Below are 18904 nucleotides of genomic sequence, written 5' to 3'. Positions count from 1 at the left end.
CATTAAGATGGTACTGTCTGTGGCTATCGAGTTGTTTTGACTGTTATTTCTAGCAATGCTGGTACTACTTAGTACCCTCTTTCACTTTAGTAACGTCTATAAATTTGCCGTTAAGTTGTTAAATTGCTAATAAGCCATCCTTAAATATATAAATAATAAGCCATCCTTAAATATATATTTGTGTGTCTTGTATACTTGTATATATATGTGTGTGTGTGTGTGTGTGTGTGTGTGTGTGTGTGTGTGTGTGTGTGTGTGTGTGTGTGTATCTGCGTGTTTTCTTTGAATTTTATTTAAGATTTCTTCCTTTGAAGAATTCATTCCAGTCATCAAAAATGTGACAAGCTGTAGTAGTTTTGGTCAAGACACCTGGTGAGGCTTGCCGTTATATGGCTTTAGTCTTTCATCTCTTTTCTTTTGCTATGAACACCGTAGCAACATACACTTTTTTAATGCACGAACTTCATGACATTTATACGAACAAACTTATTGGTCGAAATTCCTTTCGTCCAGGACTTATAATATTGCCTTTTCTATACATTCCCTTGTTGCTTGCATTTCTTTTCTTTTGTGGAAGACTTGTACCATTAACACTGCTGCACTACTAATAATCAAGACCTGCACCTTCAACCACTTATTGACAACTGTATTTTGTGATTTCTATTTCATAGAAATCACGTAGTTGTGCATAGTTTTTTAAAAGTCAAAAATTACACGCTAAATCTACAGAAACTACCTTTCCAGGCAGCATACTTCTGACAATTGCTCTCAGTATGTTTGCATATTTTGTTCTTTATTTTTTAATTTTTGTATTACAATGCTGCTTCCCTTTTTTCCTAATGACTTATCAACTTGCCACGGGATAATACGGTGATGTACCAAAGCGAGTTAACAACTACCATCCTTCACATATTGTTTGCATTTACGAAGTGGAAGGCTCCGTTTACCGGAACAGTATCGCTGTGCATATGTGCAGCACATTGCTGAACGTTGCCGCTAGAGGTTCTTTTGCGAAACAGAGAGGCAACAAGACCTGTTTCTGCTGTACCTCAAAGAGAGAAGAACTGCAACTGAAGTGTGAATAATGTCTAACCATCAGAAGTTCTCGGAAACTTACATCCAACAGCCAAATGCTTTTGAACACCTTTCTCACATTCCTGAAGAAAACAATTATTTCTTCTCTGTGAATATTCAATTAATTCACTGTAAGTTTCGTATTATATTTCAACGCAGATCATCATATACTCTCTGCTTACACCGAAATGCCTTTCTTTGACACACTTAGCCATATTTGCTACACTTCCAATGTTTGTTATTGGTATATATAATTTATGACAAATAAAATTCTTATGTGGTTTTTCAAGCGAGTCGATGATTTAATTTCACGCGGAAGAAGGACACTTCGTTAAGTCCAAAGCCTTCTCTTTAGTAATATGAGAAACACTCCTGCCACTACACTTCTGACTTCTCCAATATGCGTTGTAAATTTGTGCATTATTTTATCGAGTAAGAATATGTAATGAAGGTTTCTTTTTGGCAGTGGATTGGGGGACGCTATGGATTTATTATATTATTATAGTATTGTATACAAACAAATTATATAATTTTATATTAAATATCAAATGATTCATAGTATATATAAATTAGTAGAATATAAAATATTTATTTATGCATAAAAATAAGGGTGGAGCACTGAGGGTATTATGCGGCCATGAGGGGTGAGGCAATGGCTTAAAAAGTTTGAGATCCTCTGCTCTAAACGAAGTCCTCGGTCATTCGGCCATACTACACCTACAATTCAATTCTTTAGTTGTCATTGCATCAATGTAACAGATAAAATTTCTTCAACAGAACACTAACTTACCTGAGAAATACCAGTCCATTTCAAAAGAGACACTGTCATCTTTCATTGTTAACTTCCAGTGATAACACCAGATGCCTCGAATTTGTGTTATGCCCAGACATTGTTCGTCTAGATCTGATGATTTGAAGAATAAAGCAGCTACTCCAGAAATGGAACGGGAATTGAGCCTAGGTATTGCATTATATATGCTTTCCGATATGTTTGACACGGAACATTTTCCTGTAATAAATGCAACGGGTAAAGTTTGACAATCATATAAATTATAAATAATTTAAAACATTATTATTTCCTTTTATTCAATGATATGCTTGGTTCAATCACTGAACAGCAGTCATGCTAGAATACCACTTTAAAAGGTTTAATCGATTATATCTATCCCAGAACTGTTTTTAGGTTTGATACATTTACTATCGGTCTCTTTATTAGCCAAACCACCAAATTACAGGGACATAAACAAAGCACTGGTACCAGTAATCAAGAAGCAAGAGACGAAAATAGCACATACACACATATACACACACGCATACACACATTCGCACACACACACGCATATATATATATATGTGTGTGTGTGTGTGCATGGATGTATATATGTATGCATTTGCTCACGCAAACACATACACTCGCACATACATACACGCATATGCATATGTATGCATACGCATATACATATGCATGCGCGCGCGCGCAGAAACTTTCTCAACATGAATACTGCAGTTTTGTGGCTTTCTATAGTATATCCACGTTAAGTAAAGCATACAGAATGCTATGAATAGATAGTTTTCAGAAAAAGTCGCACCTTCTCGATCGGGAGAGGTCGCAATAGAAAGACGGTTCCCTTCCATTTCGTGTTTGCCGATGCGAATGCGTGCCTTGAGGCCCGCAAAGATACACAATTTGGGGAAAACTGTATTTCAAAGTGCATCTTATATATAATTACGTGTGTGTGCATGTATATGTATATATGTACACACACACACACACATACACACACACACATATTTGTGTGTGTGAGTGTGTGTGTGTATGTATTAAAGAAAACAAAAAATGAAACAAAAATGATAGTGTTCAATAGTTAGCTCAGTATGCTGGCCACAGGAATTTCTATCCAGGAGAGTTGTACATTTCCCTCTTTTTCTTACATACCTACTCTCTCTCTCTCTCTCTCTCTCTCTCTCTCTCTCTCTCTCTCTCTTGTTATTATTATTATTACTCCCATTACCACCATCAACATTACTACTTTTAATAAAACATCAACTGTCACTAAATTTCTTTGTCTTTCTCTGTCTCCCTCTCTTTTCTTTCTTTCTCTCTGTCTGTCTTTGCCACCGTCCTCACCGCCTCTATGCCCACAATTACTCTCACCACACCACGAGGAAGTGTCATAGAATAGTGAGTGAAGGGATCAAGGTGTGACACACTGACACACAGAAATTAGTTTTCGCATTTATTATATTAGATATATATATCTATATATAACATAAATAATATATAAATATATGCATATATCCATACATATATGCATATATCCATACATATATGTACATACCTACATCTATATGTATATGGATATATGCATATATTTATATATTATTTATGCTATTATATGATCGAACGCCACTCACTGTCTCCACGTTAGTCTTATCTATATATATATATATAAAAACTCTGTGTGTGTGTGTGTGTGTGTGTGTGTGTGTGTGTGTGTGTGTGTGTGTGTGTGTGTGTGTGTGTGTGTGTGTGTATGTGTGTCTGTCTGTCTGTCTGTCTGTCTGTCCGTCAATATGTATGTGTGCACCACTAAAACTCGAGAACTACCCAACCGATTTCATTGAAATTTTACACATGCCTTACTTAGGGTCCATGCAGTGTCATGGGCCCCAAACGTTTTCAACTTCTTGCTTAATACGAGCCGAGATCAGTCTCTTATCTCTTACACTATTTCAGTATTACGTGTCAAAACTGAAACAATAACATCTCTGTTGTAATGTGAGATAATACTTTCAGTTTTAATAGTTTCACTATTGATACTTTCACCATGTATATAATATATACAAAGTGAAACTATTAATACTGAAATTATCATCTCACATATGTACATGCATATATATATATATTATATATTATAAATATATACATGTGTGTGTGTGTGTGTGTGTGTGTGTGTATGCATGTATTTATGTGTATATACATCTGCACATATATATGTATGTATATATATGTGTGTGTGTCTATATATATATATATATATATATATATATATATATATATATATATATAGAGAGAGAGAGAGAGAGAGAGAGAGAGAGAGAGAGATGTAGATGTATATATGTATATGTATAGATGTATATGTATATATAAAGAGATTTATATGTATATATGTATGTATATATATATATATAGGACTGTATTCAAGAGTAATGCAACACTTCGCAAATATCTCCTTCGAGTAAAACCACCAATAGAGGTGAATATGACTAGGAACTGCGTGTACTCCATTCCATGCAGCTGTGGTAGGTTATACAAAGGCGAAACATGTCGCCCCCTCAAAATAAGAGTAGAGGAACATCTCAAAGCTGTGACACAGGGAGATATTGATAAATCGGGTATAGCTGATCATGTATGGAAAAATGGAGACCACCTTCCCCTGTGGGATGAAGTTAAAATAATAGACAGCGAACACCACTGGAAAATACGAAAGCTACTGAGAAGCAGCACGTGTGTTAGGACACAACAACCTCCTAAGCAAACCGAGTACAGATATAAACAGCATATGGGAACCGGCATTAAAGAAAGATAGGAGAATATTAGATTTATAAGCCCTAAAATTCATTCCATTATTGCCCACGTAGTGATTAAGAGCGCGGGCTACTAACCCCAAGAATCCGTGATCGATTCCAGGCAGTGACCTGAATAATAATAATAATAATAATAATGACATCGAAAAATACCTTAGGAAATTTCCCCAAAACACCTGATGAAGGCTGGAGGGTATATCAGCCGAAATGTTGTGTTAACAACAAACAAGATGAGGACAAATATCCGTCAAATGTAAATAATGTACATAATTCTTCGTCTCTTAGATATAGAACGACATATATATATATACATGTACATATACATAAAGATATATAAATATATACATATGCATATATATGTGTGTGTGTGGTGTGTGTACATATATATATGCGTATGCATATGTACATACACACACATACCGACTTGTGATGATATGTATACATGCATGATTCTAATGATTTGGAGGTTTTTCCACTTATTAAATTTACAATTTATATGTGTGCATGTATGTATGTATGTATATATATATATATATATATATATATATATATATATATATATATATATATATATATATATATGGGAGAATATATATATATATGGGAGAATATACAAATAATAACAACAGACGAGGACAGGTGGTGTAAATAACAAAAGTATATATTAGTATGACGCTCGGGAATACGGAAAGTCTTTGACGTTTCGAGCTACGCTCTTCAACAGAAAGAATACGGAGACAAGGAGAAAAACACGGAGAAAAAAAGTTGAATAGTGTTCAGTCAACGGTCAATCATAACGGTCAATCATATATATATATACGATGAACTTCCGTGCAGTTACTGCGTATCAAATTCACTCACAAGGCATTAGTCGGTCCAGGGCTATAGCAGAAGTGATACTAGGCCAAACTGACGCACTGTTATACTGAAACTGAAACCACCTGACTGCAAAGCGAATTTCTTAACCACACAGTCTGCACTGAAACATATAAATATGTGAGCTGATTAAATGTTTCTGATTTAGGGACAATGTCAGCAGTTATGAGGGAAGGGGTTATTCGATTCCATCGAACCCAAAGTTGACCTCATTCGAATGATAAAACGTAAAAGTAATTTTAGATCGCTAGAATACTGTGTGACGCTTTCATGTCACAAATGCATCTTGTTTTTAAATTGTTGAATGTTTACATTACATTCTGATAATTTTATTTATTATTCTTTACGTTTCAATCAGTTCCTTCGTCAGTTCTTTCTTTGATCGTCTGATTGTCATATATTGAATTTAGAAATCTTATTTAATTGCTCATACGTCGAGGAAGTTGACAGTCAAATAAGAATGGAGAAGGGAAAGGTTGAAATGTTGTTTATAGCCAAATTATACGAATGATGTTATTAACAGTCAGAAAATTTTAAATATTTGATTAGAGGTAAGTTAGTGTAGATGTGGGTGTTTAAATATAATGTTATTGTATCATTAATATGGCATCTTATTCGACTTTGCTTCATTTACCAGTTTGGAAAATAAACACCAATTCTATATATTTCTTATGTAGCTGGTATAAGCAAATAAACATATTATTGTTTAGAAATGAAAGACTCATGTAGTAGTAGTAGTAGTAGTAGTAGTAGCATAAAATGCTATTTTTCTGTCTATTACGCTGGAAAGAGAAAGCAGTGGCTGTGCTGAGAGAAGTGAAAAGGAGGAAAGCAAAGTATAGTAAAGAGAAATTGATCAGAAAGATACATACATAGGTAGATAACTGACAGAGTGTAGCATAAGGCGGGAGTAAGAAAGTAGTAAGTGAAAAGAGTAGCCGTGCAAGCAAATTACTAAATATAAGGAGGGAGGGAAAAAATACAAGGGAGGAAATAGTAGTATGAGTAAGAGAAGAGAGGTGGAAAGAAGGAAAATTAAGTTCTCCAACATAGCGGAGAATTAGAGATGAAATGCGATGAAATAACAGAGGTATTAAAAGTGAGAAAATGAGAGGGAAAGTGATAGTCATAAAGAAAGAAATTCATATATGAGAAATTAAAGTATGTGAAGAGAAAGGCGTTAGGAAATAACGAGGAAGCAGATTTTAATTGAGAAGACAAAATAAAATATAAATTGGTAGAGGACATATATATAAACTGATAGAGGACAAATAAAAATTAAGAATAATGAAGGTCATTGAGTAGTGGTAAGAAGAATAAAAGTAACTGAAAGAAGACAAAATGAAATGCAAGAAGAAAATAACGCAACGTTTAAGTTAGAATATTAAGAATTACTGAACATTAAGAATTACTACTAATGCAACATTCATAATTAGTCGTGATATATTTTAAATATGAAAAAATTAAAACCTCACCTTTGTTAGGTAAAACTGTTCTAGTTTTATGAGTTGCCAGATTGTAGTAAACTATGGTTCTGTCAGCACCTTGCAAGTCCATTAAGCCTTGATTTGTTTTGCCATCATAATATTCTAGCAATTGCATACTACTTTTTGCTTTCACATCTGTCATTTCCATCTGGAAATAAAATTGGTCAGTTTGCTTTGGCATAACACTCGCTGAAATGAATGAAAAATGTATATTGTAATCTTCAAAACATAATCGCGAAAGCGTACTGATTTAAGATCTAGGATTTGGGAATTGTTAAGAGGAGAAAAGGTATGATTGACCCAGGGTTATTGATGCTAAAGAAGTTACCCTCATGAGAGTGTTAAACTGAGAGACTTAACGTAATACAAACTAGAATTTCTTCAACTGCCATCCACAATTCCTGTCAAGAAATGTGACATACAAGATATAAGAAAGATCAGATCAAATATTTTAATCGATAAGTTTCAAGTATCATTTACAATGTATATACAAACGTGGAACTGTACTTGCCGTAATATTAAATTAATATATGCACTTAAAACAGTTTTTGATCAAAATACCATTGTATGTAGCATGTATAGAGTATATACATAAAATTTCACTCAAAACTTTATGCGTGATGTTATTACACAGAGCTTATTGTTTAAAATGGTTCTGCAAAAGAGAAAAATATTTTCGTTTAAGTTTACATTTAGCAATAATGTCAAAGAAACGATACAGTAGCATAAACGTACCTAGGCTTCCAATTGCGTTCGTGCAAGACTTACAGAATACTCTGGTGAACGTTGACATTATCATGAAGAGCAGAAAGACGCTGAATTTTTGAAAACCCTCCATGGTTACTGGTTACTGTGAAAATAAATATCAAAAAATTTTGCTAAATTACATGTTATCATCCAACGTACGGCATCTTCTGACAATCATGGAATCAGAACTACACGGTTCGTGCATGATAATGGTTGTCTCTCGTAGTCTGATAAAAACGTTCTGCAATTTCTTGCTGAACAGCCTATACAGATGATTTGTTTATAATAATCAAATGTATGCGTTGTACATTAGCTCACTCCTTCCAACAAATCGATGTTGCCTCAACAAATGTACGGTGCATCCAAATGGAAGCAGGTAGTTGAAGTTACAATTCCTACGGGAACCAGACCGAGTGTAACAATCGCTAGATATAACATAGAAACCATGACAATGGCCGAAATGTAAACAATAGTAAATCAATAGATACAGAAACAATGAGGGTATCTAATCCTGGTCCCACATATATAGTAGTGGAAAAAATAAAATCTGTCCATTAAATGCTGAATGTTGAGGGAAAATTGAGTATACCGACATAAGATTACGTCAAAGGGAAATTCTCGCCAAACTTCAAAGCGAGACTGGCAAACCATTTAATTCGTTTAGGAAGGGTTGAAATGCATAATATTAGCTTCAGTGCGTTCGTCTGGTCCCTTAAAGATAGAAATGCTAGCTTTAGTATAAAATGAGAAAAAATTATCATAGCTGCACTTTATATAACAGGATACGATTTGTGCATAGAGAAAATATTCCACATTTTTGCATCTAAACACTTCATTCTTATCGGTTGACAAGAACAAACCTTAGAATGTTCGCACCTTCAGAGGAGGACTTTTAAATACTTCCATGCAAGTGATGTATAAGTTAGCATCCTTCACAAAAAAGGAGGTGCCTGAGTTTACAGGGTGAATGTTACAAGGTGAACGCTTACAGACTTTCATATAGGAAGAGATATTCTTATTAAATTAAATATCTTTATAAATCATAGCAACGCATACATGACATAGAAACTGCATATAATATAAACTCGATTACACAGAGAAATTTTCAATTTGCTTTTGTACAGGGTGATCAACCCAAGTGTGGACATTTATTTTACTTAAATTTAATTAATATATCTTTTCTTATTTCAGAAATTTTATACTCTTAACATTTAAGGTAGTACTGAGGCTAATTGATACTTGAAATTTAATATATTTGAAGCTAGTATTTAGGCTAGTATGAGTGGAAAAAGTAAAGCAATTGCAAAAATATTCAAGAAAGAGAAAACTTCTAGCGAGATTTTCAAGATTTTGAAACTCACTGTTAGCAGATCAGGAGTCAATAAAGTAATCAAACGAATAAAAGAGACCGGTTCTTGCGTACCGAGAGTGAGATCTACTCCACTTCGACCAGTGAGAATTCAAAAACTCATCAAAAACACCAAAGAAAGGATCAGGCGTAAGCCAAAAGTAGCATCAGAAAACTTGCTTCAAAAACTGGTACAAGCTATGGAGCTATGCATAATTTGTTAAAAAAGGATCTTCAATTATTCCCATACAAGATATCAAAAGCACATCTTTTGTCGGAAGTCACAATGAAAAAAAGACTACAAAGAACAAACCTTCTTCAGCAAAAGTTGAAAGATGGCACGCAACCACCAATAACTGTACACAGATGACAAGTTATTCAGTGTGTAAGAGTGTTACAATCCACAAAATAATCATATATATGCAGTAAATAAAGAGAACATCCCTATCGAACAAAAATTATCTTTTCGGCGGCAGAAACCTGCTGTGGACGGTTGTGATGGCTTGAAAACAACTACTATCTTCATTAAAGAGGTAGTAAAAATCAACCAACTTGTTTATTTGGACATGTTAAGGAATAAAATAGTTCCTTGGGTTATTGCACCAATGGGAGACGAAGGTGTAACTCTCCAACAAGATGGGGTAACATCTCATAGGGCTAAAATGTCCAAGAATAGTGTCGAAAGAATTTCACGATGTTCTGGTTAAAATAGTTCTGGCTTCTCTCTTCACCCGACCTGAATCCGATGGACTTTGGCATATGGTCTATCAATGAGAGTAAAGCCTGTGCATATTCTCACACGAGTCTCAGAGCTCTTGAGCACCATTTGCAAAAATGCTGGGATGAAATCTCCAAAGAAACTGTTCGTGTAACTTGCTCCCAAGTTGTTCCCAGGCTCCGGTAAGTAGTCTCCGCCAAGGGCGGATATATTGAAAATTAATTATGACATCTTAATCTACATTTTCTGGGCTTTATTTGAGCATATTCAAACTTGATATATCATCTTGTATCGAGATATTATCAGAATAAATATGTGTCTATATTTTGTCTGACCACCCTGTAAATAACTTCTTTATACCACATGTAAATAATTTAATTTAATAGAACTTAATTTGGTTTGATTTAATTTCATTTAGCACCTATTTGTTGTGCAAACTATCGAAAACAAACTAACTCATAATCCAACTACAAATACACCATGACCTATTTAAGGGTCTAGAAATCTTATTTCGAACTTAGACCAAACGTCGGAATTAAGTCAACCACGCAGTAATTTTTAGATCCATATCAAGTTTCTATATCTCCCTCTCACTTTCTTTTTTTCTCTGAAAAGCCATACCAACCTTGCAAAATACGTTAGCCTCGCATAAATACACTCAGTTCGCAAACTACGGTCACTACCACACGCACGCTAATGATGGCAATATGCAACCTTCGAATCTCTTCGGAAATTACCGTGGGCTTTCGTACATTCGGAATTACAAAAAACATCTTCAAAAACATTTAAAATTATGTTATTACCTATCATCTCATAAAAAATAAATATCTATATTTTACCACACTCATAAAACCTCCACAATCGGTCGATTAAAAACACGGAAGTGAAATTTAAATGGCCAAACCGATCGTATCATGCTGTCCGAATTGATTCTCTGTTAGGAATTTCCCTTTGACCAATCAGGTGCTTTCTTGAATAGATAAAATAATGAAGTGAGTAAACTATTGGTTGAAACACGTGCTCTGGGCATCGGAGGATTTGAGTGACATTAGACGCCAACAAACGCCCGGGCGGTTTTCTGCTAGCACCTTGATAATATTTTCACATTTGATTCCCAATTCTAATAATTTTTACATTTTACGTCTAATTATTTCTTTGTATGATAGTGATCACTTGCTTAGTAAATAACGCTTTTATTATTTTATCACAGTCATAATCTCTCCTTTTTAAACAAACATCACGGTAATCCAACAACAGAGGGAGAAGCAGTTTGTCAAGTTTTACCTTCCCCTCGAAGCAACATAGAGATTTCAATTCAGCAGCCCTTCTGTAAGCTTTGCAGTGTGTGTTTGAGAGAGAGGGAGAGAGAGAGAGGGAGAGAGAGAGAGAGAGAGAGAGAGAGAGAGAGAGAGAGAGGGGCGGGGAGAGAGAACATTGCAAACAATGATTGAAATAAACAGAAAATGAAAAAATCGTATAAATAAAAGGGCATTACTACAGGTGTATACATTCCTGACTTTGTTACCTCATGACATCCAGAAAAATGGATACTTTTTAACAAAATTTTCTACAAATACCGCTTAGATGTTGTGGCTTCAGAGTATATAGAGATTTATGAGAAAGAATTTTTCCGAGGGTATGGAGAGAGGAATTTTGGAAAATTCACACGATCTGACTTTTTCCCCTCATAACTTTTAGGAAGATGGGAATCTTTTATCAAAAATTTATACAAATCCCTTTCAAACAGCATAGATTACGATTATAAAAAAAATTGTGGGAGAAAGTTTTTCAAGGATTTTCCTCGTTTTTTTTTTTAAACCACAGCCTTTGAAATGATGGTGGTGGGCCATTTTGTATGAAAAAAGTTTTGTAAACTCTTTTTTTTACACCCCTTCCCTCATCATCCCACTCCGGACCTATTTTGGTCATTCTTTTTTATTTTTTTTTTTGCACTTCAAAACCATAAGAAGAGCATTTTCGGTAATTTTTTTTTTTAAATTACGTGTGCATTAATAGAATAATAAATAATAAATTACGTATACATTAATAGAATAAACTGTCGGTTTTCCAAACAGCGAATGAAAACTTAAAAGAGAAACTGAGAGACTTTGCAAACGAGAAAGGAATACTCCGCAGTGAATTGGACGAGAAATTGGAGTTAAAAATTCAAGAAACTTGAGAAATCGAAATTATAGGAAATTTTTCGTCACCATTTCTCCATTTCGAGTTCGCACGGTCGTTCTTACACATCTATCTAGGCCACGATTGTGAGCTGTTGACCTGTGCCTGGCGGCCACGATCGTGGACCGTCGTGTTTTATGTGTTAACAGACAAGGAGGTGATAGGATAGCAGTATTATGTCACTGTCGCTACAATGTGTTTGTGACTAAGATACTTTACGGTAAAAGGTCGAGTTCCCTTAATTTTGTTCAACCACGAGAATCTCCAGTAGTGTGGCTCTAAACGTAACGAGTCATTTCATTTACTTGTAGTTTCTAATTCAAATCATTCCTTGGATAGGTAGTGAACAGAGCCCGATTCAGGAGCTGGATTTATCTCTCAACTACATAGTGAGTAACGCTACAGGAACCGGAGATTAACAACTTAATAGATCGTTGCAATGCGAGACAAGATTAGCTTAGCTTAACTAAGTTACAGAAATTTTATTGAGCGAAGATCACTTAAGTAATAAAACTATGGATTTAATTATTTTTAATGTTTTCAACATCGCAAATGAGTACAATCAAACTAAATCTGATGAGTGGGTAATATCCTTTTCGACCAAGCAAGAACGAAAATTCCAAATAGTTATGTCTATGTGGCGTTAACAGCGGAAGTGTCGCCTTTTCCATTGCTTGTTATGCGATACTGTAATAACTGAATTGCCTTATGATAATTAATAGTAAATTAGATTAATTGATAATTGAATTATAAAGAAGCGCTAACTGCATATTTAACTTATTTAAAAGTGGGATTGATAGTTTACAGAGTTTTCAGTGATGACCTATATTACTAGTATATCTCCAGTATGATAAAAAAAAATATCAGTTTTATCGCCAGGTAAACAAGATGTCGATGAACTTCGAACTAAATAAAAAAATTATCCTCCTGTTTCACCACCATCTACGCCAACATCGAATGAATCAAACCAACGCAGACGTCTCTATTTCTTTGTTATCCCAGTCAAAGATTAATAATGCCCTCATTGCGCTAATTAGAAATTCTAATTTTCCCCTTAACCAAACTGGTTTGTACTTATTAATATTAAAGAACGATCATTTCATTTATAATAATGAACTATAATAAAGCAGCGAGCTGGCAGAATCATCAGCACGTTGTACGAAATGTTTAGCAGTGTTTCGCCCGCCGCTACGTTCTGAGTTCAAATTCCGCGGAGGTCAACTTTACCTTTCATCCTTCTGATCGACAAATCAAGTACCAGTGAAACACTGTGGTGGATGCAATCGACTACTCCCCTCTCACTCAAATTTCAGGCCTTGTGCCTTTAGTAGAAAGGATTATTATGAACTATAATATTGCGAAGGCGGCGAGCTGGCAGAGTCGTTAGCGCGCCGGGCAAAAGGCTTAGCGGCATTTCGTCTGCCGTTACATTCTGAGTTCAAATTCCGCTGAGGTTGACTTTGCCTTTCGGAGTCGATAAATTAAGTACCAGTTACGCACTGGGCTCGATGTAATCGACTTAATCCCTTTGTCTGTCCTTCTTTGTCCCCTCTATGTTTAGCCCCTTGTGGGCAATAAAGAAATAAGAATCGTTAACACGCCGGGCAAAATGTTTGCCGGCATTTCGTCCGTCTTCATGTTCTGAGTTTAAATTCCACCGAGGGCGACTTTGCTTTCCATCCTTCAAAGTCGATAAAAAAAATACCAGTTACGTACTAGGGGTAGTGTAATTGACTAACTCCTCCCCAAAAATGTCAAGCCTTGTGCCTATAGTAGAAACGATCCTTAATTATAATATAAGGCGGCGAACTGGCGGAATCGTTAGCAGCATTTCTTCTGCCACAACGTTCTCAGTTTATTTCCTGTCGATGCGCGATCGATAAAATAAGTATCTGTTAAATATCAGGGTATTTCTTCTCTTTGAAACCACGACCTTTCACTGCGTTTACCAAGGTATTCAAACTGCTGACATTTCTTCCGACTCCTTATGTTTTGAGTTCCAATGCTGTTGAAGTCAACTTTTTCCTCCTTTCGAAGTTTATGTAATAAAGTACCGCTCAAATGCTGCGGCCGATGTGGCCGACCGCAGCACTCTTCCCCTAAAATTGCTGCGTTGTGCCAAAATTTGAAATAACTCTTAATATTGCCTTCGAATTTCGTCTTCCTTTACGTTCTAAGTTCAAATGCCGCCGAAGTCGACTTTGCCTTTCATCCTTTCGGGGTCGATAAATTAAGTACAAGTTGCGTACTAGGGTCGATCTAATCGACTGGCCCCCTCCCCAGAAATTTCGGGCCTTGTGCCTAGAGTAGAAAAGAATATTGCCTTCGAATTTTGACACAGAGGTGTTAAGTCGATCACATCGACACCACTGTTCAACTGGTACTTAATTTATCGATCCCGAAAAGATGAATGGTAAAAATCGACCTCGATGAAATTTGAACTGAGAACGTAAAGATAGACGAAATGCCGCGAACCATCCCCCCCGCCCTAGCTTACTAACTGTTCTGCCAGCTCGGAATCTTAATAATAATCATTAATATTGGTTTAAAATTTTGGCGCAAGGCCAGCAATTTCCTCGGAAGGGATAAGTCGATTACATCGACCACAGTACTCAATTATTACTTATTTTATCGATGCCGGAATGATAAAAGGCAAAAATCGACTCAGAACATAAAGCCGGACAAAATACCACGAAGCATTTTGCACCTCCGACATTGTTGATCTTGTGTCAAAATTTAAAACTAATATTTAGTCTTATTTTTTGCCTTTCTTGTTCTCGGGCCCCTAAAATGATTTGTATTATTTTATATCCTGGATTCAAATTTCGCTGTGTCTTTTATCATTTAGGGATCAATAAAAGAAATTAACTATCAAGAACTGGTAATTTTTACATCAACTACCCTTTCTCTCGTGTAGCTTTAACAATTATTACATAAACTAGAAGCAATTAATTTATGTATGAGAGCTGTAAGTGAACGGGTAAGTGTGCCGCACAAAAATACCAAACAGTATTTATGTTTACAATTGAATCTCATATATATATATATATATATATATATATATATATATATATATACACACAAAAACTCACATTGAGATTATCTAAGCAAGTGGTGTGCAAAGCACCACCTCAGTATGTTTAAAATGCGAAAACAGTAAGCAAAGGAGATGACTCAAAAATTACTTTTAGATAAATGCATAAAATGGATGTGTCTTTAAAGTAAACTCGTGAAAACAATTGATAACTTTCAAATTTCAGCTTTATGAGGTCTCGTCAGCCAATCAACTTCCGTTTAAATTTATTTCATCTTCTCTTTAGTTTTTATTCTTATTATTTTTAGTTTAAACATCTATCAAAGTTCTTTCATCACACATTCTGAGACCTCACCATGTGTCTCATGTGTCTCCTCTTGTCCTCCTTTTTCCATTTTGTCCTTCTGTGGAATATATCTCTATCCGTACATGCGTTTACATCAGTATAATTGTGTGAGTGTGAGTGCGTGTGTGTGTGTATGTGTGTGTATGTGTGTGTGTGTATGGGTTTAGTATGTGTGTCTCATGTGCAAGTATATGGGTTTGTATATTATACTGTTTGTACCTGTACCTTTTAATTTATATTTATTCATTTAATGTTGTTGTTGTTGTTGTTGGCACTCCGTCGCTTACGACGTCGGGGGTTCCAGTCGATCTGATCAACGGAACAGCCTGCTCGTGAAATTAACGTGCAAGTGACTGAGCACTCCACAGACACGTGTACCCCTTAACGTAGTTCTCGGGGATATTCAGCGTGACACAGCGTGACAAGGCTGACCCTTTGAATTACAGGCACAACAGAAACAGGAAGTAAGAGTGAGAGAAAGTTGTGGTGGAAGAGTACAGCAGGGTTCGCCACCATCCCCTGCCGGAGCCTCGTGGAGCTTTAGGTGTTTTCGCTCAATAAACACTCACAACGCCCTGTCTGGGAATCGAAACCGCGATCCTTTGACCGCGAGTCCGCGGCCCTAACCACTGGGCCATTGCGCCTCCACATTCATTTAATATAAATACATATGAATGAATATATACATACATACAAACATGCTTACATAAATAAATGTGTATAAGTGCAGGCTGGGATGTTTGTTTAGGAAGCTCGCTTTGGAACCACATGGTTTCGGGTTCAGTCCCATTGTGCAGCACCTAGGGCAAGTGTCTTCTATTATAGCCCCGGGCCGACCAATACCTTGTGAGTGAATTTGGTTCACGGAGACTGTGTGGAAGCACGTCCTATACATATGTGTGTGTATCTGTTTGTTCCTCTGTATGTATCTGTGCTTGCGTGTGTGTGTGTGTGTGTGTGTGTGTGTGTGTGTGTGCTTGTGTGTGTGTGCTTGTGTGTGTGTGCTTGTGTGTGTGCTTGTGTGTGTTTTTGCATCTGTGTTTGTCACCAGCACCACCGTCTACCGCTTAATAAACGGTGTTGGTTTATTTATGCCTCGTAATATAGCGGTTCGGTAAAAGAGCCGATAAAATTAGTAGAAGTAAAGTTAGTAAAATTTAAATCAAAAACTGTGATCGATTTCTTCGATTAAAACTTCTCAAGGTGGGGCCTCAACATTGCCACAGTCCAATGACTGAAACAAGAAAATGTTAAGAAAAATAACAAATATATATATATATATATATATATATATATATATATATATATATATATATATATATATATAAACACATACACTGAATTGACGGCACAAGGCCAGCAATTTGAAAAGAGGGGGTGAGTCGATGACATTGATGCCAGTACCTTACTGGTACTTATTTTATTGACCCCGAGAAGATGAAAAGTAAAGTCAAACACGACGGAATTTGAACTCAGAACGTAAAGAGCCGGAAGAAATACCGTTAAGCACTTTGTCCGACGCTTTCATGATTCTTATTTCATTCAACGAAAATTACTCTGTTACAAGAAATTGGATTGAACTATTAATTTTCCTGTAATATTTATTACATTTGATCTCATTCACATCATTTTACCAACCTAGAAGTGTTTGCAAAAGATATGAATATTTTCTTTTGGGAAAACGTCAAATTATGGTAAATTCTTTCTCAAAGCCTTTCTTATTTGAAGACTGCAAAGAATTTTTTTTTAATTCAATATTTTAAAAATAAGTGGTATTATTCGGTGAATATGTAACTGATAAGTATAATTATGAAAATAATAATATATATGACCACAGAAAAAAAACATATTAAAAAAAGGAAAACGTAATACAAATTCATTACATATATATTTATACATAAACGTATTTATATTAAATAACTTACCTGTTCCAAATTAGATCCAATAATAAATAATCTTTCGACACGACAACAGATAATAGAAATGTATTGAAAAAGCAAAAGATAATAACACAGACACTGTGACACAAAAGCAATCATACACAATCTCACACACGCAAAGAAAGTATAAAAAGATTTTATTAGAATAGGTTAGTAATATCGTCTGCTCAGGAACCACTATCTTTATGAACGTTGGACTTTAGCATCTAATCTCTGTAACTGCTTTCATTAATGCTCCTATTTTTTTTTTTTTTGTTATTTTTGAAATTCTATCAGTCAATGGATTACGGCCATGCTGGGGCACAATCGATCAGAATCTAACCTCTGTACTTATCTTAAGTTTGGTATTTATTGGCAAAAGTGCAAATAAACACACAGCCATACACAAATACAGATACAATATATATATATATATATATATATATATATATATATATATATATATATATATATATATATATATATATATATATATATATATATATATATATATATATATATATATATATATATATATATATATATATATATATACCGGAGTAAACACATAAAATGTGCAAGGTGGAAAAAAGAGTACTCAAATACCAGAGGTAGAGTAATATGCTTTATTTAAAAGCAGCAGACATATAACAAAAGACTGTTACTATATATATATATATATATATATATATATATATATATATATTGGAGAAGAAACCCTTCGGTCATGAATGACCATGGGATTGCACCTAGAAAGTTACCCTCCGAGGCACAAGTCCGGGCAAGGTTGTATTCATGGAAGGCCAGCAGTCGACCATGCATACCAGCCTCCCCTCTCCACACCACTGATGTTATCCAAGGGAAAGGCAAAGGCCGATACGGCTTGACGCCAGTGATGTCGCAACTCATTTCTACAGCAGAGGTAACTGGAGCAACGTGAAATAAAGTGTCTTGCTCAAGAACACAACATGCAGCCCGGTCCGGGAATCGAACTCCCAACCTCACGATCGTAAGCTCGACGCTCTAACCTCTGTGCCATGCGATTTCACACACACACACACACACACACATACACACACACACACACACACACACATACACACACACACACACACACACACACACACACACACATATATATATATATATATATATATATATATATATATATTCCTGGTGAAGGCCGGTTTATGGGGTTACCCTGGGTTTCCTGTCCATAGAGGGTTTAACTTTGTGACATATCGGCAGACTCCAAGACCTGTTGGCCTATGACTTCTTTATAATATGGAGGGGGAAAGTCTGGATTTTCTCCCTTCGCTAATGGCTAGCGACTTCCGCTTGTACCGCCATCATTCAGCTATGAGAGTAAACAATAGGGGATTATCTCCATCTCCCGTTAGCTATCAACTTTCGGGATATTTACCAAAATTACATAAAAATCCTTAAATATCTTGAAATACTAAAGAGTAAATTTATCCAATAAAATCACCATTGGCTTCAACCACGGCCTCCAGACGACTTCGGAAGCTCCTGCAACTCTTCTGGACGGTCTCCTTGTTTAAGTCGGTAAATGTCAAAATTCTTGC

At 35.5% G+C, this 18904-nt stretch overlaps 1 protein-coding gene across 2 annotated transcripts in view; it reads right to left on the bottom strand.

Moving 5' to 3' along the window:
• LOC106884213 (uncharacterized) overlaps positions 1-18904 on the bottom strand; it is a 77697-nt gene that overhangs the window by 52478 nt on the left and 6315 nt on the right. The window contains exons 1-4 of one of the 2 annotated variants that reach the window (XM_089357292.1): positions 17325-17467; positions 7761-7875; positions 7014-7214; positions 1865-2083 (exon numbers count right to left, since the gene is read on the bottom strand). In XM_089357292.1, the coding sequence (XP_089213418.1) occupies positions 1865-2083; positions 7014-7214; positions 7761-7863 (523 nt within the window). In that variant the 5' untranslated portion in view covers positions 7864-7875; positions 17325-17467. Of the gene's footprint in view, positions 1-1864; positions 2084-7013; positions 7215-7760; positions 7876-17324; positions 17468-18904 lie in introns of those variants that run through there. The other variant, XM_089357293.1, reaches the window with a different exon arrangement.

Source organism: Octopus bimaculoides, chromosome 9, assembly GCF_046866305.1.
Source record: "Octopus bimaculoides isolate indiv1 chromosome 9, ASM4686630v1, whole genome shotgun sequence".
NCBI classification, from domain to species: domain Eukaryota; kingdom Metazoa; phylum Mollusca; class Cephalopoda; order Octopoda; family Octopodidae; genus Octopus; species Octopus bimaculoides.
The sequence above is the reverse complement of the archived record's forward strand: the minus strand, read 5'-3'. Positions and strand labels throughout refer to the sequence as shown.